The sequence below is a fragment of the Vombatus ursinus genome, unplaced genomic scaffold (genome assembly GCF_900497805.2).
Source record: "Vombatus ursinus unplaced genomic scaffold, bare-nosed wombat genome assembly UNPS02014820.1, whole genome shotgun sequence".
NCBI classification, from domain to species: Eukaryota; Metazoa; Chordata; class Mammalia; order Diprotodontia; family Vombatidae; genus Vombatus; species Vombatus ursinus.
The window spans coordinates 20,995,696-21,017,582 of record NW_020954598.1 but is presented as its reverse complement, the minus strand read 5'-3'; the positions used below and the strand labels follow the sequence as shown (position 1 = coordinate 21,017,582).

Genomic DNA, 21,887 nt, shown 5'->3' with positions numbered 1-21,887 from the left:
GAGTAAAGTAGTATGTAGGTGGACACAGAAACATAGGACGACATCATTTCTATGCTATTCAAGTGAACGTGTTTTTTAAAAAGTTCTTGGTGGAGCTCTGCTGTCAGTTGGGGTACTCTCTCTAGCAGTGTGCACTGCCACTCGTTCAATCCTTCCTCATCCTTTTCTATTGGCATCCACGTACTTCCAAAAACCCTCTACGGAGGAGCTACCCCATGTCCACATTCTGTGGGTTATCAATGCAGCATCTGGATTGTCTATCCTTCACTTGCTATGGGCCCTATCTGCCTCTTCCGATGCTCCATTTCCTGAATAACTCTTAAACCAATCTTCAATATGCTGTAGCCATCTTACACCCACCATGTATGTCTCCACTGCCCTGAGTCTCCCATCTTTATTTTGGGGGGAATGTGGGTATTCCATGTCGCATAGACACAGGGGATCACTGGAAAGATGCTTTTTGTTCAAAGGTGGGCTTTTACGTCTGTCAGGGAACAGATGATTAGGAGTGCCAGACCTAAATGTAATTCAATCAATCCCTCTCTTCTTCCGAACGTGGGTCTAACTCCTTACCCATCTACAGTGCCTATTCAAGATGTGTGTGCTGACAGGCTGACATAATGGACCTGGGCAATAGGCACATCTTCTTGCGTTTGGCTTTTCCTATTGAATTGTTAGCCTGATCACTTCTGAATGGGAACGAATTTCATGGAGGGGGTCCTATGACTCCAGAGCTTGATGCCATCAACAAGACATCATCTGAAAATCAGTGCATTTGGAGGAGCTCAGTAGCCTCTAAAGAACCCTTCCTCCATCTCAGCTGCATGAGATGTTCTGTGGCGGAGGCCCATACCTTTGCTCAGCAGTATGCTCCCTGTTTAGGCTTCACTTGCTGTAGAGAACTGGAGGACTGCTGAACAAAATTCTCTCTCTGGTTGCATTTATCAAACCAGGAGAAATGTTTAAGGTGGTCTAATACTTCTTAAAAAATCATCATCAACAAATGAGGAACGCAGTGAGTTCTTGTATCATTTCAGGCAGGGGTGGGGAGGAATGTTTTCTGCGGAGACCTAGAGCTGCCCCCCCCCCCACCCCCAATGGTGGTAAAGGGGACAGCAAGGCCTGACCCAGGCCACGTGGGGTCCAGAGAAAGGGAGGGAGGGTTCTGGGGAGAGTGAAAGGAGTCGGGTAAGAAGGTTTGAGGTTCTAATCCAGAGTCCAGAATGAGGGCAGGGTCTAAGGCTGGGGATGACAGAGCTAGGACAGAGAAAGTGAAGACAGAGACAAAAGGTAAGAGATAACAGAGCGGGGACTGAGGGGAGGGGCTCTGGGCCTGAGTAGGCTCTTGTCCTGCTCCACTCTGGCCTAGGACAAGGCAGCCATCAAGATCCAGGCCTGGTGGCGGGGGACCCTACTGCGACGCAGCCTGCTGCACGCGGCCCTCTGCGCCTGGATCATCCAGTGCTGGTGGCGGCTAGCTCACACGCGACTATCAGATCGGCGTCGCCGGATAGTGCTGCAGCTCTACGCAAGGCGAGAGTGGGCCGTGGTGAAGCTGCAGGCCATGGTCCGCATGTGGCGTGTGCGACGGCGCTACCTGAGGGCTCAGGCCGCGGCTCGCCTGATCCAGATGCGCTGGCGCAGCTGCCTGGCCCGGGGGCTCCTGCGCGGCCGCTACCAGATCACAGCCACAGGCCTGGTGATGGACATGAAGGTCTTAATTGCCTAGGGCCTGGTCTCCCCTCTCCAATAAAGGATTCTGGTGGGTCTGACCTGACCGCTTCCCTCCTCAGCTGTGGGCAGTGCCCAGCAAGCCCAGGCCCTGCATCCTCCCCTGTGCTGACTCAGGCGCCGGGCTGAGAGTCAGCAAGACCTAAGTTCAAATCGTCCTCAGACACTAATCAGCTGAGGGACCTTGGAGATAACAATGGCATCGACCTCCCAGGGTTGTGGTGAGGATGCACATATATACAGCACGCTGCAAACCTTAAAGTGTTATATAAATGCTGGTTATCACCATCATCCTCTGGCTCTCACCAGCTGCTTCCACGTATGTCACGTCTCTGTCTCCCCTCTCTGCTGGGAAACGATCTCCACTTCTGGGCCTCTGGGTGAAGGGGGAGGCACTGAGGCTCCACAAGGTGACAGGGACAAGAGCTGGGCGTCTGGGGCCTGGACTGACCACAGGCTAATTTAATACAAACAGTGGGGGCAGGGAAGAGAGTCAAATAAACAGGAGAGGGCTGTGGAGGAAGGGGTCAGGAGCCCGCTGCAGCAGCAGGAGGCACTCTCCGCAGCGGGATGATGCACACCGAGTTCTTGGCATCTTTGACTTGCCACCAGCGTCCCAACCTGTGGGGAGAGGGAGCACCTAAGGGCCGAGGCCTCGAGGCCTTCCCTCCACAGCTTCCTTGGCTTGGCCCCCGCCTGCTTCCTTCTACTGTCCCAGCCCTAGTCCGGGCCCACCCCCACCAGCTCCCGCCCCAGAGTAGAGGGGCCTGGCTAACAGGGCTCCCCAACACTACATACCTGTGCTCCTTCCCAATGCCTGCCACCAGGAAGTCTCCTGTGCTGGAGAATTTGAGGCTGTTGATGAAGCCAACCTAAAGGGTAGGGATGGAGAACAGTGAGCAGGAACCAGAATACCACCTCGTCCCCATCAGTCTGAGCCTCCATCTCCTTGCCTGGGCCCACTACTCACCAAAGGGATGTCCCAGAGTGGTTCCAACTTCCGGAAACCCTCTGCACACTGCCAGAGTCGCACAAAGGAACTGTGAGATCCTGGGGGTGGGGAAGAAGGAGAAAACACAAAAACTGATGGGGCCGGGTAGGGAAAGTAAGTCAGAGACCTCCAGCCCCCCGCTGCGTGTCCTTTCTTTTTCAAGGCAGACACCCTATGCCCAAGAAGGCCTAGGGGAGAGCCAGACCTGCCCAACACTGTCCCAGACACTAACTCTCTTAAGACTGGAGCTGCAGTACAGTTACCGTCTGCCCGGATAAAGGAAGGTTTCCTCAATTATTGTTCTCTACATCAATGAAAGGCTGTCCCCCAACCATGTCCCAAACAATGATTCTACAGTCTGGCCAAATTTAATCACCCAATAGACTTGTGCCAACCTCCTTCCTTCCACAACCACGAGCCTCATGAGTCCCCATTCCCTTCTGGCAGCGGCCGCCAAAATGCCCACTACACCTTCCACCCACTGTTTCTTGTTTTGCTCCTTGGGGCCAGACAGAATTCTGCCTGCTGATCAATCTTCCCCAGGAAACCCGGGCCCAGCTCAGGCACTGCTTCCTCCATGAAGCCCTCTGGGGCAACACTTTCCAGCTGCTTCTCTGAAGCACATTTCTCCTGGTCCATTAAAATTTCTAGCAGAACTCAGTCAGTTCTCAAAAACCCAATGACTCCTTTTCTTCCTCATGCCTTGCTCCTGCACTCCCAACCCTCAGGTTCTACCTCCTCTCCCTGACTTCTGATCTTCACCTCAGGCACCACAGCGGCCTCAGGACTTTGACATTTCACTGGCCGGTGGCATGGTCTGTGTGGCCATGCACCCACTGGATGCCTAAGGGCCCTTCCAACTCTAAGACTGTCCCTCAAGAGACCTTCCCTGAGCACTCTGGCCCAAAGTGAATTCTCCCCTCTCTGATCTCCTAGTGCTCTGTCTTCCTGTGTCCTCATCACAGACGGTTCGCTCTTCGGAAGCCATGCGTGCATCATCTCTCTTTACCAGACTGGCGGTTCCTTGAGGACAGTATCTTATTTATCTTTGTAGCTCCAAGAGCAAGAGTCCTATACTGAGTACAGGGAACATGGTACAGCAGAAAGAACACTGGATGTGAGCGTCAGGAGACTGATTCCAATCTCCGCATGCCCAGAGGGCGCTGCTGTTGGCCGAGTTTCCTGAGGCCACTCCTTTCCTTTCTCTGGGGCTCAGTGTCCTCACATGCAACATAAGAGGGCTGGACTACTGCTCTTTCAACTAGAAATCCTGGGATCCCATGCTCTCTCAGGGTTTTTAATGCAGAATACTGGACTGGGACAAGCTGTGTGTGACCTGGGCCCAGAGGCTGAATTTCCATGAGCCTCAGTTTCCTCATTTGTAAAACAAAACAAAACAAAAAAACCTAACAGTACTGTCACCAGACAAAGTCAGTGCCAGAAGGAATGCTTCCAGATGAGGAGGCGACTACCTTGCCCCCAGGTCCCAGAGCCAGAGCTCAAACCTCGACCTCCTGCCTCTGAGGCTCTAAGGTGGTGGCAGCTGCCGAGTTCTGTGGGGTCACAAGCGGCTGCTCATTGCTGTAAGGGATAGCAGCCTTTCCTGTAGCTCTGCAGGAGCAGGGCCCTCACCAAGGCTCCCCAGGACAGCCCGGGCCCACGTCCAAGCAGCAGCCAGACCACGAGCACACATGAGCATCCAGGGGGTCACATTCTAGGACAATCTAGGACGTGACCAGGATGGCAAGAAGGCTAGAAACCAAACCATCTGGGCATGGGGTAAACGAGCTAGGCAGGGTTCATGGGCATCTGCTCCGGATTACCCAGAGGGTTGCCAGGTAGAAGAGGGATCAGATTTGTCCTACTTGAGCCCCAAACTATGCAATGGGAGAAGCTGCAGGAAGGCCGATTCCTGACCCCCAGAGCTGCCCAGTGTTGGACGGGCCGCCTCCAGAGGCAGTGAGCTCTCCATCTCCTGTGGGGGAGCAGTGGGCATCTCCTTGGGCAGAGGCTAGTGGGCCACCAGTTTGTTAGGAATTCCTACTCAGACAAAGGTCTTGCCTTTCAGGTCCTATGATTTAACCAGGGCTCCTTAAACTGGGGCGAGGAGAGTGAGAAGACTGGGAGCAAGTCTCGTAAGCTGTATGAGGCTCTTCATACCTCATGGGGCTGTCCTGAGGCAAGTGCTTTATAAACCTTAAAGGGCTAGAGACAATGAGTGCCATTATGCCTGGTGTTATGAACTCAAGGAAGAAGGCATTTTTCCTGACCTCAATTAAAAAAAAAACCAAAACAATAAAACCAAAACAAAAAAACCTGGAGCTAGGGGAGGCCATCAGCCTAGCCCACAAGGTGGCCGAGAGCCACTGGCCCTAAGCCTACCCCAGAGAGGGGAGAAATCCCTGCATGGTAGTCTGGGGTTCAAACCAACCTGAGGCCACAAGGTCTGTGTTGAGCAGTGCTGTCACCGATGACACCCAGTAAGGCTGCTCCAAGCCTTCTTCTCCACGCATCCCATGGGCTTTTTGTTGGAGGGTGAGGGGCCGCTTCTTGGAGAGACCCCATAGAGCCAACGAGCTTTAGACAGGGAGATGAAGGCGTTAGTGGGGGGATGGAAGGCGGGAAGGGCTGAAGTGAGGGTGACCAGGCGGGGGACAGTGCATCTGTGCACACACTGGTGGGGGTGGGGGGGGGAGGATGTGGCTACTGGGGGAACCCTCACCCATCCTCTGAGCCAGATATCATGTGTTCCTCATTGATGAGCTGGATGCAATCAATAGAGCCCCTGAAAGAGGGAACAGAGTTTGAGAGGACAGCTGCACCATCCCCTCCCCAGGTCCCTCCCTGATTTGGGGAGGTCGGAGTGATGCACATGTTCTTCCTCGTTCCCACCCGCTTACTGGTGGCCGTAGAAGACCAACTGCGACTCCTCGGGAATCTTCCAGACACGGACGGTGCCGTCGCGGCCCCCCGCTGTCACGCAGCTCTCCCGGCTCAGTCCATCCAGGGCCATCACGGCGTCCTGGTGCCCAAAACTGAGGCAAAGAGAGGAGAAAGGATCAGCCCCAAAGCAGCATCTATGGTGTACAGCACCAGGCAGAGCCTCCTCAAGTCAGAAGACACGTGTGAGGCCGTGCTTGGGCTCCCTGGCTGCGTCATGCTGGACAAGTTACTTCTCCGGGAGCCCGCTTCTGCGGCTGGCTGCTCTCTCGGGTCCCCTCCAACTCAAGCTCTACGATCCAATGTGCTGAGCCTCGTCCTGGACTCTGAATCCACTGCTGCCCTTGGGGAGCTCAGCGTCCAGCAACAAGACACGGGCAGGAGAAAAGCGAAATGAGAGACTGATGAGGGAGGGTGAAAGGTGTGCTCAGCGCCACTGGAGGGCACGGTCAGTGAGGGCGACCAGAGCTCAGAGCACAGGCAGCAGCGGCGGGGCTGGGCAGCCCAGGGTGGACAGCAGGCAGACTCTGAAAGATGGAAAGGACGGAAGGGGCCAGGGCCGCAGCGGCATTGCAGGGAGCGCAAACAGGTAAGGGGCACATTGGGGAAAGGGCAAAAAGATTGGCGGTGGCTCTGGGAGTGTCTGTGCCCTAGCTAAGTCACAGCCTCTCTAGGTTTCAGTTCCCCACTCTGTAAAACAAGGAAATCTTGCTCTAAATCCTAGAAACCTCCTAACCCTGAGGCCTCAGACACGGTCTTTCCCCTCCCTGGGCCTCAGCTGCCCCCCTACAAAGGCCCGGCTCCTTTCCATATCACGATGCTAGGATCCATCTGTATCAAGGAGTCTGGGGAGGCGCAGCTAGGTGGCGCACTGGATGGAGCACCAGCCCTGAAGTCAGGAGGACCTGAGTTCAAATCTGGCCTCAGACCAAACACTTGACACTTACTAGCTGTGTGACCCTAGGCAAGTCACTTAACCCCAATTGCCTAAAAAAATAAATAAATAAAAATTTAAAAAAAAAAAAAAGACTCTGGGAGAGGAGGCTAGAGACGAGACGAAGCATGGGGCCAATGACAAGAAAGCTCAAAAGCCTGGCTGAGGAGTTTCGACTGGGATGCCCTCCTCCCCATGTGAAGCACTGCTCCAGCCTGCCAACCTCCCACTCACAGGGTCTCTATGTAGGCATTCTCGGCCACGTTCCACACCTTCACAGAGCGGTCGTGGGATGTGCTGTACAGCTGGTGCGTGCCCTTCCGAAATGCCAGGCCCTAAATAAGGTAGGGGGAGAGCCAGGTATTAGGGCAGCCAGAGCCTCAGGGCCCATGCTGTAGGGGAAGAGGCCAAAGTTAGACAGAAACGGAAGAACTTCCCCAAGGGTAAGCTTACCAGCATGGTAGGGGTACTTGCCCTGCCCAAAGACAGAAGGAAGGCCTTAATGGCCTCACAAAATCTTCTAGAATAAGCCCTCAGGAACCAGGGAGATGGGTGTCTCCTGAGCCCCGCCTGTCCCATTCCCAACACTCTTACCGACACTGCATCCCGGTGCCCTGTGAAGGTACAGAGGTGCTTGCAGGTATCTGCGTCCCAGATCAGGATCAGCTTATTCTTGTCTCCTGTGGCCTAGGGGAACACAAACGCACAGTTCGGGGAGGCCTCATGCCCGGCCCCCCGCCTGCCCTCCCTGTCTAATGCTCCCAGCAGGCTCCCTTACCAGGTATCTGCCGTCTGAGGAGATAGCCATGCAGAGGATGTGGTCAGCGTGCCCGGGCGGCTGGCCCTCAGCTCCCTTTTTCACCCTCCGTATCTGGTGCAACTTCTTCCCACTCTCCACACTCCCTGCAGTGGTAGGGAGGAAGGTGTAAGGAGAGAGCACTGCTGAGGGCTGGAGACTGGCTGCTGGCCCTCTTCTGATGGCAGACAGAGAAGAAAGCCAGGGCAGATATGAGAATCAGACCCAAGAGTCTCACCTTCCAGAACTTCCCACCCACTTGAATGGCCCTGGCTATGGAAGGAGGGGTTCAGTCACTGACTGGGGAAGAGAAGGGAGGAAGAAAGACCGCCTGGTGTCCTGTGCACAGGACAAGCCCCACCTTGGGCCTCCCTGCTCACTCACATTTGATGATGGTGCAGTCTTTGGCTCCAGAGAAGATGGCTGAGTTGTCAGGGGTGATGACCAGGCACGTGATGGACAGCTGGTGGCCCCGAAGGACCCGGATGTCTGCGGCCACTGGAGCCTGGATCTGCCAAGGACAGGGGGCCTTGTCAGCTGGCACTAGAAGGAACAGTAAACTCCACCGGGGCCCCAAAGCTCCCAATAACCTGAGGCCTCATTCTCCCTCGCTATGCTAGAGTAGAAACCACACGCAGGCCCGCAAGGGTAGCAAAGAAATAACACTTCTCTGCTTGGTAGGTCAGACTGCCCCAAGTTTTATCAGACAATAATGACTAGGGACTGTTCTGGCCATTTCATGTCCATGTATCTGTCTCTACACTAGGAAAAGAAAGCTTCACATGTGAGGGGACAGGACATCTGTTAGGTCCAGAATTGTCCAGAGTATCAAAATCAGGACACCTTTCGGTTACAGAAGCAAGGAGAAAAGCAGCCAATTTGAGAAAAGACAAGGCACTTAGGGGTCCCTGAAGGATCATTTAGGTCGAGCTGGCTCTACAGGTTAGTCGCACCTTCCTGGGCTCAGAGGAGCTTAACGTCTTCTGAGGACTAAAGAAAGCTGGAGCATCTCGCAGTCACCAAGCTCCCAGAGAGACAGTTGTTTCAAAAACAAGTTTCTAAATGGAAACACTTCGGCTCAACTGGCTTCCCCAGAGTCCAAGAGAAGGTGGGGGGTGGCTAGAGTAATGGACTCAGAGCCAGGTGAATATAACTACTGCTCGATGGATGAGAAAAGAGGCCCAGGGAATGAGGGGATTTACTGCAGGTCAGGCTGTAGGCATGACTGCCTGATGATTTATTCCTTTAAGGTTCTCAACACAGCTCTGGGAGGTGGGTAGTGCAAACATCAATCCCACTCTACAAAAGACGAAACAGGTCCAGAAAGAGGGAGTGCCCAGATCCCCACTGAGTCAGGATCCCAACACCAGCATCTCTCTCTCACTCACCTCCTTTGCCACCAGCTTCTGAAGTCGACCTCTCTGCTCAAGCTGTGGGCAGAAGAAAGAGTATGATACTCTCTGGAGCCCTGTGGGCCAGGGGCAGACCCACCTGCCATGGTCAAGCCTCCACTTACCACATCTTCCTTTAGACGCCCAGCCACCTGGTCATCCCCAAAGGCCTCTTCTTCAGCTTTCTCCTCCTCTGCCCAGGGCAGAACACAGACCAGGTAAGGACCCGGGGTAGGGGAAAGAAGCAATGCCCAAAGGTATCTTCACTCTCCACCCAAACTCTGCCTGGGACAGGTGTCCCTCAGGTTCCCTGCACGCCCCCAGGGCCCAACCCTCCTGCTGGATCCACAGGCTGCCCCCAATCCTATCTCAAGCCACTTTATAGCCTCAGTCTGTTTAAGTAACTGTAGGCCCCTGGGGCTTCTCCCTTCAGGAGGCCTATTAAAGTCTTCCCTTCTCTACCTCCCAGGGAAGTTAGCTCAGGACTCAGGCTGCCCCCCACCAGGCTAAATGCCAGCACTGGCATCAATCACCCACCAGGTGGCCCAGGCCCAGCCACCCAAGGAAGCTTAGAGACGGCAGGGGGTAGGGGGAGGGAGGGAGAGGAGATGGTGCTGTGGGGTCAGGCAGGTGGCTCCCAGAGCCCCATGCTGGCTTCTTCATGCTGGAGGCCCAGAGGCGGCAACACCCAGGAAAACGCCAGCAGTTTTGCATGTCCTAGTGAAGCCCAGAGAAGGCAGAAGAGGTGCCCCCCCGCCCAAGCCAGGGAAGAGACCCAGGCTTCCCATCACGTCGCCTTACCTTGCTGCCTCAACTGTTCCAAGTACAGCTTAGCTAGCCGGAGCTTCTTCTCCTGGGCAGTCTCCTCCAGTTCCTCATCTTCCTCTTCCTTTTTCCTAGGGTCCTCAGGGCTGGGGACATAGGACAGAGTGGAAGTGAAGGAATCTGCCCCTTGCTCCAGGCAAAGTCACTTCTACAGCCGACACCCTCATATGCAGCTGCAGGCAGAGATGGGCCAGGCCCTTAGGGAAACCCCAAGGGCAGATTCAAGAAGCATTTACGGACAGTCTCTTTTCCAGGCACTGTGCAAGGCTCAGGCCACAAAGACATCTGTGAAAAGCCCTCATGGAGCATGTCTTCTACGAGGGGGAAATAGCACATACATGGAGAAGTCCATACACAGTGCACACAGAACAATACAAAGTAAGCTGGGGGGTGAGAGGATGGGGCAGTTCTAATGACCAGAAAGATTGTCTGGAGAGGGTGGCACCCGAGCACCTTCCGTTGGGAAGGTCTGCGAGGAAGAAGTGAGATGGAAGAGCAGTCCAGGCATGGGAACACAGACCGTGCCAAGGCACGGGGGCAGACGAAATGTCCCAGACAGGGAACAGGAGGCCAGTTTGGCTAGAATAGAGAGGGTACGAGGGGGAAGAATGTATAATCTGCCTGGAAGGAAAGGCTAGGGCCGGAATGTGAAGGGCTATAAAGGCCAAGCGGAGGATTTTGTATTTTATCCAAGAGGCAATGGGAGCCATGGAAACTTCTGGAGCACAGGAGTAACTAGGTGAGTCCTGTGCTTTAAGAACATGAATTCGGCAGCTTTGTGGAGGATGGCTTGGAGGGGCAGCCTGATAATGACCTGGATTAACGTGGTAGCAGTGTCTCTTCCAGAGCTTACCCTTTCGATCATTCCCTCCACCCTTCTCTAATCTTCAGATCTCTATTTCACTGGTTCTTTTCCTACTGCCTAGAATCATACCATACCATACCAGGTAGTCCCTAATCTTAAAAAGACATTAACCCTCAGGCTATTGTCCTATATCTTTCTTCCTTTTCACAGATAAACTCTTAGAAAAAGTCATCTGTAACCACTAATAGGCATAACTCCAAGGAGGTCAAAACAGAGGGAAAGGTCCCTTAGATACAAAAAATATTTATAGTAGCATCTTTTGTTCTATCAAGAACTGGAAAAAAATAGTGGGTGCCCACCAATGAGGGGAACAGCTAACAAATGATGGTCTATGCATGTAATGGGACATTGTGCTTTAAAATATTGGGGATTCAGAGAAACCTGGGAAAATATGAGCACAACCAGTAGAATAATATACACTATGGTCACAATACTGCAAAGGAAAGGCACTCTGAAAGACTCCAGAACCCCAATCAATGAAGGGACCCCGCAGGACTCCAGAAGACCGACGAGATGAGGGAGGAAGCCTGCGTTTGACTTCCTGGCAGAGAGGCAACGAACCTCAGTACAGAGCGATGTGTATGGTTTCAGATGTGATGACTTATTTTCCTTGACTCTAAGTATTTGTTACAAGGGAGGGCCCACGTGGGTGGGTAGCTGATCAGTAGTGATGGCAACGAGGAGGAAGAGGAGGAAGAATGGTGTCTACGAGACATTCAAAAATACTCCAAAGAGATCAGCAGGAAGCTCAGCAGGGAGGTTCTGTGACTACCAGGTTGGACTGCGAATACTTTTCCCCTTCAGGCTGCCTTCACCTACCCCATACCTGTAGGTCACCCCACTAGAATGGAGGCTCCTTGAGGGCAAAGACTCTGGCTTTTCTCTCTCTCCTCCTCAGGTTTTAGCATAGTGCTTGGGCCATAATAAGCACTTAATAAATGCCTGCAGACCGACTATTCTTCATATATTGAAATGTTCATGTTTGTTGGTTTCATAATAAAAAACAAAAGTGATTTTATAAGCCTCTACTGCCTCACCTCCCACTCACTTCTCAGCACCGGCCACCCGGCTCCGGACCTTCCCACCATCTCTCTGAAGCTAATCTTTTAACCCCTGAAGTCAATGGCTTCTTCTCAGTCTCATCCTTCCGCATCCTCTCTGCACCTCTCCTGGTTCTCCTCCTACCATCTGACGGTTCCTTCCTCGCATCCCCTGAGGGATCACCATCCACATCCCAGCCCCTGACCGTGGGCGCCTAAGTCCAGGGTCTGGGCCCTCTTCTCTCTGCTTTCTCTGATCTGCTCATTAGCTGCTGTAGGTTAAGTTGTGATCTCCTTGTAAATAACTTCAGCCCTACCTCACCAACTGCCTGGCTGTCCCATAGGCATCTCACAGAACCACAGAAATTGAAAGCTGGATGGGACCTTGGCAGGCATCTACTCCCACTGACAAACAGTCATTCTGCCTCTGCTTGAAGACCTCCGAGCAGAGGGAGCCCAGCTAGCTCATTAGGCCGCCCATCCCACTTTGGGACCCTCTGACCGTTGGCAAGCCCAAACCTATCTCTGCAGCTTCCACCCTGGGCTCCTGGGTCTGCTCTCCGTGACCCAACAGGCTAAGCCTGATCCCCTGCCCCCATGACAGGCCTTTGGATTCTTAAAGACAGCTCTTACATCCCCCATGGACTCTTTTTTTCTCCGGGCTAAACGTTCCCAGTTCCTTCAACCAGTCCTCATGTGTCAGGGGCCATGGACTCAAGGCCCATCCTCATCCTTGTTGCCTTCCTATGGACATTCTCTAATGTACCCGGGTCCTTCTTAAAGTGCACTGCACAGAGATGAACACAAATGAGGTCTGAGGAAGGCAGAGCCCCATGCAGCCCAAGATCTCATTAGCTTCTTTTGGTTCCCACTTCACAATGCTGACTCATAGAGCATGCAGTCCATAGAAACCCCAAGATCTTTTTTTGGGGGGGTGGGGGGAGGAACAACTGCTATTTACTCATGCTTCCATATTATACAAGTGTAAGATTTTTACATCTATCTCTATTGAATTTTATCTTACTGGGTTAGTCCCCATGCTCTATCCTTTTGGATCTTGATTTTGTCATTCAGTGTTGTTAGTTTTGTGCCATTTGCAAATGTGACCACTAAGCCTTTCCAAGACACTGAAAAGAAATGTTGAACAGGACCAGGCCAGAGACCCCTGGGGTATTATGCCAGAGACCTCCTGCCACACTACTCTTTCTGCAGTTCTAGGCATGGAAATCACAAGATGACGGACCAGACATTTTCTCCAAGCTGCAATAACTCTCAATGCTCCCCAAAAGAGGAATTGTGTGTCAGGGGTGGAATCTGAGATGAATCCACAAGAAAAGAAAGCAAAAACCCCAACAAGGTAAGAGCTCTATGAATTAACACTGGAGAATGGTCATTTTTAAGGTGTTCACTCAGTATTTTTCCTTACAGCTGCCACACAACCGCAGGGCATGTAAACTGACCCATGGGCATGGGTTTGAGAGACCCAGAGATTATGCTCCTACTGCAGCAACGCTGACAGTGTACCTCACTGCCCACCCAGCCCCCAACCCAACTACAATAAGCTGCAGAAATTCACTCCCTCCAGTCACATACGGAGGAGAGGAAGAGAATCAGGTTTCCTTCTGCCTGGGGCAATCTCCAAAGTACAGAACCCCAAGGCTGTAGAGTATCTACCCCAACTATCACTGGGGCAGTGGGTCAGTTTTAAGTGGCTGTACAGAATCTGAAGGAAAAGGGGGTCAGTCTTCTTGTGTCTCTACTACCCTCATCCCCCCAAACTACTTGGGGCAAGGAGTGAGGCCCGTGAGAAGTAAATTCCCCAACATGAGGAAGCTGAGGCAGCTTTGCAACCTAGCACCCAGGGGTATACCCACCATCAAAAGGAAGAGAATGTCCAAAAATGAGTGACAGCTGGAAATGAGGAAAAAAGAAAATTCCACAAGCAGATAAATTACTAAGAGAGGCTACTAAAAAGAAGGAATTATGAGTACTAAAGCATAAAAAGATCACAAACCTCTTTAAATAAATATTACCAGACAAAGGACACTGCTAAGGATGATGATTTCATCCTTCAAAAAAGTGAAGGAACCAACAAGGTGAAATTCCATATCGGAGCTGATTTTTATTAACAGGGAAGAACTGGCTGCCCCTTCCCAGAAACTGAGAGAGAGGAGAGAAAAACTGGCCACGGTGGTCAGTAAGCATGTTTAAGCACCTACTATGTATCAGGTACCGTGCTAAGTGCTAGAACCTGAAATTTTGTGACAGAAGATTTTAAAAGGTTTAAGTAGACTAAAATTCTACAGGGAAAGTCAGCCCAGGAGAAATGGGAAGTTTTCCAGAAGGAAATTTTGAAGACATAAAGGAAAACAATTCTAATGAGGGGGAAGACTGGGACTTGTCTTAAGAGATCAATGTGGATGCACAGGGAACTCACCAACCAACTGAGATTTTTAAAAGACACGTACAGAGAACCAACGTAAAATGAAGTAAGAAGAACCTGGAATATAATGTTTACAGCTACAAAAGAACAGTAGCAACTAAAACAAGGACTGGCAAACTACAGTTAGCCAGCTGCCTGACAACTAAGAATGGTTTCTACACTTTAAAATCCAATAAAATCTTATTTCAAAATGTAAAAACCATTCTTAGCTCCTTGGCCAAATAAAAACAGGTGGCCCACCTAACCCCTGAAATAAGCAACCCAAACTGAATCCTGCCAGTCTATAATGACCAAGCTTGGCGCCAAAGGAGACCTACGAGAAGGTACTCCCTCCCATTTCTTCGAAGAAGTGGGAGCCGAGAGGTGTGGAACACTGTACCCAACATCGGACCTTTTCACTATGGTTGGCTGAACTTTTCCCTCCTCTATTTTATGGCTCATCATAATGGATGGCTCTCTGGAAAGTTGAGGAATAAAGTGGGAGGTATAGGTGACATAAAAATAAAAGACACCACTAAAACTTTCTTTTTTTAATGCACAGGGCACAAACAAAAGCATGGCATGGTCCTATAACAATGGTGCCATAAACGCTACAAATGAGCTGAGGAAGCAATAAAGGTTTTTAAAACCTACATGGGGGCAGTGGAGGAAGGAGGATCAAATCAGACAGATGGGATTGCTGCTTGGGGCAAATGAGATGGTAACTGACACCTCTCCTTTTCCTTTCTTCTTCTATACCATGGAGAGCAACCTTCCCACTGGAAACAACAGGACGAAAAGAGCTAACAGGGAGCTGATACCTGAGATAAATAAGGGCAGAATAAAAAGGGATCTAGCTGTTCTCAATGAATTCGAGCTGCCTGACCTAGATGAATTCTACTCTTCAGTACTGACAGAACTGGTAAGACGTGATTTCTGAGCCCACTGTTAATGATAATCTGAAAGATAACAGAGAATGGGAAAGATCCTACAGGCCTGGAGCAGGGCAATGTCCCAAATTTTCAAAAGAAAGAAAACAGTCTTCAAACTATGACACAGAGAGCTTGACTTGGATTCCCAGGAAATTCCCGAATGTTTCATGAACATCTAGAAAAGAAAGTGGGAATGACCAAGAACTAGCCTGGCCTCATCAGGAACAGGTCACACTAAGAGAGCCTTACGGCTTGTTGTCACGTGGTCACTAAACGAGCAGTTTGAGAAATGCCATAGACACAGTTTACGTAGATCTCAGTAAAGCATTTGCTACAGTGCTTCAAACCATTTCTGTGGAAAAGGTGGCGAGATGTGGACAAGAAGATAACACAGACCCCGAATCAAAGGGTAGCTGTTAATGGCTCAAAGACACCTTGGGCAGGAGGTCTCCAGGGGAGGGTCAAGGGGATCTGTGCCTGGCCGTATGCCCCAATGTAGAGAAGGGAGAAGAGGGACCTCCCGTGCATGGCCTCTATTTTCTCAGTAAAACAGGAGGTGAGGCACTCTGCAGAGAAAGTGAGGGATGAGGGAGGGTGTCAGGCTCGAGGATAGCACTAGGTCTCTTTCAAACTGCGGTCTAACCATGCCTCACCTATCCCGTATTTTTTGAAGTTGATTTAAAAAAACAGCCCTAACTTAGACTTGACATTGCAGAATCAAGCCTGGCCAGAGTGCGTCCCCCTCCGTAAGCTGTCCTCCATCAGAGTGCACACAAGTCTGTCTGTCTCCCTTGCAAAGGTAAGCTGTTCCACAACTCTGTGCTGAGAGGCATCAGCACGGATATCCTGCTCCTGCTTAGGCCATTCGCTTGCTCTTTTCCCACTGCTGTCTTATTTTATACTTCTGACCCCACTTTGAGATGCCCTCAGAAAACTGGGGCTCCTCCCAGCTGTTTATTTAATCAACTTGAGCGATCTGACCAATAAGCAGAGAGGATCCTCCTTCCAGACAGTAGACATTTTTCATGTTGGTTTTTGCATTTCTGGCACCTAGCACACATAGTAGGCACTTAATAAATGCGTGTTAATTAACTGACTGACTACAAACTCAAAATGAGTCAGCAATGGGATGTGGCAGCCAAAAATGCTAATGTTGCTGCATTAAGAGGGATACGGCTTCTAGGAATGAGGAGGTGGTATCTCTCTGTGTTGTGCCCTGGTCAGACCATACTCTGGAGTTCAACAAGGGAGCTGGGTGGTACAGTGGACAGAGCTCTGGACCTGGAGTCAGGAACACGTGAGTTCAAATTTGGCTTCAGGCACCAGCTGTGTGACTCTGGGCAAGTCACATGTCCCGCGTCTGCCTCAATTTCCTCAAATGTAAAATGGGGTAATACCAGCATCTCCCTCTCAGTGTGGCCGAGACGGTTAAATGAGATATTTGTAAAGTACTTAGCACAGTGCTTGGCACACAGCAGGTACTTAATAAGTGCTTATTTCCTTTCCTCCTCCCTGTGTTGTTCTGGGTACCTGTAAGGACACTGATAAGCTGAAGAGCATCCAGAAGAGGGTGACCCAGATGGTGAAAAGGCTCAAATCTATTTCCTACTAAGGATCAAATGAAAGAACTGAAGGTGTTTAACCTGGAAAAGACTCAAGGGAGATGTGAGAGTTGCCTTCCACTACCTGCAGGGCTGTCAGGCGGAAGAGGGATCATACTTGTTCTGCTTGGCCTCCTCCCAAATGGACCACAGACTCAGACTGAGCGCTGGACGGGATCTTGGGGCCAATCAAGTCCAACCCTCCATTTTACAGATGAGAAAACTGAGGACTACGGAAATTAACTCTACAGTCCAGAATCACAGGGCCAGCGAATATTTCTAAGACAGAAGTCAGTTCTGGCCTTCCTGACTCCAAGGCCAGAGCTCAATCCATTATATCCCGTTGCCTCTGGGTCTGCTCAAGACCCTTTTGCCTTCACAATGCCCTTCACAATCTGGCCCCGCCCTCCTCTGCCAGACTTCTCATCACTTCCCATCTCAGGTGCCCCAGCTCCCATCACACTGGCCGATCTGCTCATGCACACAGAGGGTGCCCGCTGCTTCCCTCTGTGCCTTCACTGAGGTCGCCTTCCCTCCTTCTCTCTGCCTTTTGGAATCCCCAGCTGTCTTTAAAGGCTCTGAGGGAAACTGAGGAAGATCTTCCCCAGCCCCTCGTGAAACCGCCTCATGACCTGACATAAAGAATGTAATTGGAGCTAACATGCATGGCCGAGTGTACCATGGAGATGAAACATTAAGTAACCAACAAACTATGTGACCTGGGAAAGCAATTCTGATCTCAAGGAATATTCTTCTTGAGAGAAGTGTGTAATTGTCCAAGGACCTGATCACTCCTTGGAGACTTACACAACAAACAGGTATTTGGGGGTCTGATCAAGCTCCCACCTTTGATAGAATGTGTGCATATCCAGGGCCTGAGCTCACCAAGGATATGTACACAAAACAAAATATTGAGATTGTTTTCACCTGGTTTACATAGATATAAAAGGGGCATCTGAAAGGGGATTTTTTGGAGTACTTTGATTTCAGAGATAGGAACACTGAAGGGCGGACTGCGTGCGTGGCCCTTGTTTAAGAGCAGGACACCACTCTTTTGGTCTACTGATCAGACTTCTCGATCGTCTCCAGTTTCCTGGTCTTATAGGTATTTGAGCTCACCTGGTCAGTGAGTGTGTATCCTTTCTTTTCTTATTCCTCCTTTTCTTGATTTTGATTATTACTTATTGCATTGAATGTTATTCTTATCTTTATATGCTTGTGTTGCCTTAATCATTATTAATAATTGTAAAATAAATGTGATTGTTAAGTTTATACTGAGTACATGTCACTATATCTTGAGATCCGAACCTAAAGTTAAAGTACTGTGCAGTCCGTAATCCTTTCGAGTACAAAGGCTCAGATCAGGGACTATTTCCTGCACAACTACACTACTTCCTCCTGACTCCTTGACTGGTTAAGACTCCTCCTGTCCCTGGGTATTACTCGGTATATACTTTTGTGTCATGGGTTGCATGAGCTAGTCCCCACACTGGGCTGTCCATCTAGGACAGCCTGCAACATGATGGGAAGCCATGCACAAAAGCCGAACAAGATCGGCAGGCAGGAATGGGCCACCTTCCTCTCTAAAGCTACCCTCCATCTAGTCCAAGCCTGCACCACGTGCAGCCCAAGGCCCACTTCCTGCTCTCCAAAGGATTTCGAGTGGCTTGAGAAAAATGTAGAGGAAAACATTCTTTGTACATAGAGGAAATCTTTTGGTGGGCCCCCAGTTGGGCAGGCAATAAGCACCTAGTTACATACTCGTCTCCCCGTTAGAATGTAAGATTCTCAACGGCAGGGATAGCAGGTACTTTGCTTTGTATCTCCAGCACTTAACACAATGCCTGGTACAGGCAAGTGCTTAATAAATGCTCAACTGATTTGCAGTGCACTACTGTTACTACAGCATACGAGGACAGATCTTTCAATCTTTCAAGTATTTAAGTATTTACCTTTTATTTACTTACCTATGTAAAAGTTGTATCCCCTCCTCCCTGTAAACCGTAAGTTACTTGAGGGGAGAGACTGTTTCACTTTTGTCTCTGTATCTCAACTACGGGAACCCAGAACAGAAACTTAATACACATACACGCTTGGTGGATTGATCTCGGGCAAGTCACGTCCACTTCTGCGGAACTCATTTTCCTCCTTGTACAAGGAAGGATTGAACTTGATTCATTCTTTTAACAAACATGCCAGTCAACAAACATTTATTAAGTGTTTAGTATGTGCTGAGGACTATGCTAAGTGCTAGGATACAAAGAAGGGCAAAACCTACAGTCCCTGCCCTCAATTCTTGTAACAAAAACAAAAATAGGACATGCAAAAAACTGTACATACAAGCTACATAGAGGGTAAATGGAAAACAATTTCAGAGGAAAGGCACTAAGCAGCAGAAGGGACAGGGAAAGGCCTCCTGAAGAAGGGGAGATTTGAGCTGACTATTGAAAAAAGCCAAGAAGTGAAGGTGAGGACGTGGAACATTCCAGGCTTGGCAGATGGAATGTCATGTTTGAGGAATAACAAAAAGGCCAGTGCTGCTGGATCAGAGAACATGGAGAGGTACGTAAAGTTAAAAGTAGGAAGGGGTCAGGCTGTAAAGTGCTTTAAAAGCCAAACTCAGGATTTTATATTTATTTTATATTTAATCTTGGAGGAAATAGGGAGCCTCTGGAGTTTCTTGATTGGGTGGTGGGGGTAGACTAGGAATGAATGACTGGGTCAGACTTTAAGAAGACCATTTTGACAGCTAAGTGAAGACAGACCGGTATAGGAAGAGACTTGCAGCAGAGACCAAACAGAAGGCTATTGCAATAATCCAGGCATAAGGTGATGAGAGCCTACACTAGACTAGAGACTATGTAAGGGGAAAGAAGGGGACATATACAAGAGATGTTGTGAAGGTAGAAATGAGAAGACTTCTCATGAGATTGGATATGTGGGGTAAGAATGAGGGGTCGAGGAAGCCACCAACACTGTAAGCCAGGTGGCTGGGAAGATGGAAGATGGAGGTGTTCTCAAAACTAATAGGAAAGTTTAAAGAGGGGAGGGTTTTGGGGAAAGATAATGAGGTTCTTTGGACATGCTAAGTTTGAGGTGTCTATAAAAAGACTGGAGGTCAGGAGAGAGGGTCAGAGCGAGATAAAAAAAATCTGAGAATCTTCCACATAGAGATGATAACTGAACTCACAGATGCTAAAGAGATGACCAAGTGTGATAATACATAGAGAGAAGTGAAGAGGGCCCAGGTCACTTGGGGAACCATCTGTAGGGTGGAAGAAGACCCAGCAAAGAAGACTTAAAAAGAGCAGTGAGAAAGGTAGGACGAGAATTAGGAGGGATCAGTGTCACAAAAACCTAGAGACTATTCAAAAGAAGGCCATCAGTAGAGGCAAAAGGTACAGAGAGGTCACAAAAGAGATTGAGAAAAAGCCATTAGATTTAGCAAGTAGGTAACTATTGGTTCATTCAAATGAGTGTTCAACTTACTAAACATTTATTAAGTGCCTAACACGTGTGTCCCCTGGGATGGGCCAGAGAATCTAGAGGCCAGCAGGTGCTAGGTGTTGGGGATACAAAGACAAAAAAAAAACAAAAAACTAAATAGTTTGTGACCTCAAGGAGCTTAAATGTGATGGGGAGTAAATAACATGCACAACGAAAATGCGTATTTATACACACATACACATATATGTATACACAGAGGGGTAAACATGTACAAAGAAATTGTACACGTACACACACGTAGACACACATACACACACACACACACACACACACACACACAGTAATTTGCAAACCTTAGAGTCAGAGCACTGCACCAGAGTCAGGAAGATCTGAGTTCAACTCCAGCCTCAGATATTGTGTGATCCTGGGCAAATCACTTAACCTCTGTCTGCCTGCCCCTGTCCTCATCTGTAAAGCGAGAACACTAATAGTACCTAACTCCTAGGGTTGCTGTGAGGATCCAACGGGACAGATATCATTTGGAAAGCGCTTTGCACACCCTAAAGCGCTACATATACACTCGAGCTATTGCTACTTCTGAAGTGGGGGTGCGGGAGGTTTAGAGCACAGATAGGCTTTAAAGGAAGCTAGAATGACAAATCAGAGGGGAAGAAGGCGGTGCACTCCCAGCATGGGAGGCAGGAGACCTGGGATGGAAGGTCACGCCCAGGGGGCCGGCGGCCGGGGGTGAAGCAGCCCCCTCGGCCCCATCCCGTGTCCCGGCCCACATACCTCTCCGGCTCCGAGTCGCTGGAAATCTCCTCGCTCAGCTTGGCTCTCTTCTTGGTACCCACCTTGGCCCGGGCCGGCTCCCCCTCAACGTCGGGCTGCCAAGAAAAGGGCCCCGCCGCCGGTCAGAGGCTCAGCCCGGGGGCAGCCGCAGGCTGGGTGCCCCGAGGGTGGCGAAGCAGAGGCCCTGCGGGGCACAGAGGACCCAGGGGAGGGGGAGGCGCGTGGGCTGAACCCACCCGCTGGGGAGAGAAATACCGCTGCTCCTGGGAAAGTGCACGGCCTTACCTTCCGCCGCCGCTTCCCCGCACCCGGGCCCGTCGGCCTCCCCCGCTTTCCCGAGGCCGCTGCAGTCGCCGACATGTTGCCTCCACACTTCAGCCTCAGCAGCGCGAAGCTCGTGGTGGCTGACGGGGAAGGCCCGAGCCACCCCCCTTATTCGGTGATAAGATCCTGCCTCCTGGTCCCGCCTCTCTTCTCCCCTCATAGGACTCAGCTACAGATATGGCCACGCCCCTGAGACTCTCATGGGTCAAGGGGAGGAGTATGGCCACAGCCCTTAAGGGGGCGGGCTTTTCTGCGGCCAGAGGAAGATGTAATAGGAAGTTCGTCGCAACCGCTTCCCGCTTCAGGGACTATTGCGCATGCTCGCCACCCGGAGGGGTCTGGGAAGGGACAGGGAGGGGGAGTGAGAGGAGCAGGGCAGCTGTGCTTCCGGGGAGCAGCTTCTAGGAGGCGCCCGAGATACACCCCGGGGCTTTGTTGGGGTTCCAGGGACTTGGGGTAGGAGAGCGGGCCGTGCTAGTGCGTACTGGCGAGCCTGGGTTGAACCGTACGTGGCTCCCAAGCAGAGAGGCGCCTGGAGAGAGCGATGGTGCCAGCTGGGCATGAGGAAGAAACTTAGGCTTGACTGGTGTGCAGCCAGCAGGCAAGGAGAGCATGGCTGAGCCTGGCAGAGCCCGCTGGGTGCCTGGGCAATGCCCACCAGACAGGAGGGACCCCCTGGTGACCAGGAGAGCCTGGGGTTGTTGACAGTGCCAGCCGGGCACTGGGGTGACCGGGCAATGCCCCCCAGACAGGAGGGACTCCCTGGTGATGAGGAGAGCCTGGGGTTATTGACAATGCCAGCGGGGCACTGGGGTGACCGGGCAATGCCCCCCAGACAGGAGGGACCCCCTGGTGA

General features: G+C 50.9%; 3 protein-coding genes across 4 annotated transcripts in view; 2 read left to right on the top strand and 1 right to left on the bottom strand.

The window, feature by feature from the left end:
* LOC114024281 (IQ domain-containing protein F6-like) overlaps nt 1-1,877 on the top strand; it is an 8,367-nt gene extending 6,490 nt beyond the window's left edge. Inside the window, exons 2-4 of the mRNA XM_027837281.1 lie at nt 1,110-1,188; nt 1,370-1,714; nt 1,794-1,877. Of these exons, the coding sequence (XP_027693082.1) occupies nt 1,110-1,188; nt 1,370-1,714; nt 1,794-1,877 (508 nt within the window). The remainder of the gene's footprint in view (nt 1-1,109; nt 1,189-1,369; nt 1,715-1,793) is intronic.
* A 286-nt stretch (nt 1,878-2,163) lies between these two features.
* Nucleotides 2,164-21,094, bottom strand: RRP9 (ribosomal RNA processing 9, U3 small nucleolar RNA binding protein). Its single transcript, XM_027837269.1, has 15 exons — nt 20,993-21,094; nt 20,708-20,802; nt 9,585-9,694; nt 8,909-8,976; nt 8,781-8,822; nt 7,777-7,903; nt 7,375-7,499; nt 7,191-7,283; nt 6,831-6,931; nt 5,623-5,757; nt 5,445-5,507; nt 5,154-5,299; nt 2,702-2,781; nt 2,530-2,603; nt 2,164-2,352 (listed from the first exon to the last, which is right to left on the bottom strand). The coding sequence occupies exons 1-15, from the start codon at nt 21,065-21,067 to the stop codon at nt 2,259-2,261; spliced, it is 1,428 nt and encodes a 475-aa protein (XP_027693070.1). The 5' UTR covers nt 21,068-21,094; the 3' UTR covers nt 2,164-2,258.
* Nucleotides 21,095-21,463: 369 nt separating this feature from the next.
* The window catches only part of PARP3 (poly(ADP-ribose) polymerase family member 3), a 22,216-nt gene continuing 21,792 nt past the window's right edge, over nt 21,464-21,887 (top strand). The window contains exon 1 of one of the 2 annotated variants that reach the window (XM_027837023.1): nt 21,464-21,487. The gene's annotated coding sequence lies outside the window, so the exon portion shown is untranslated. Of the gene's footprint in view, nt 21,488-21,553; nt 21,633-21,887 lie in introns of those variants that run through there. The other variant, XM_027837022.1, reaches the window with a different exon arrangement.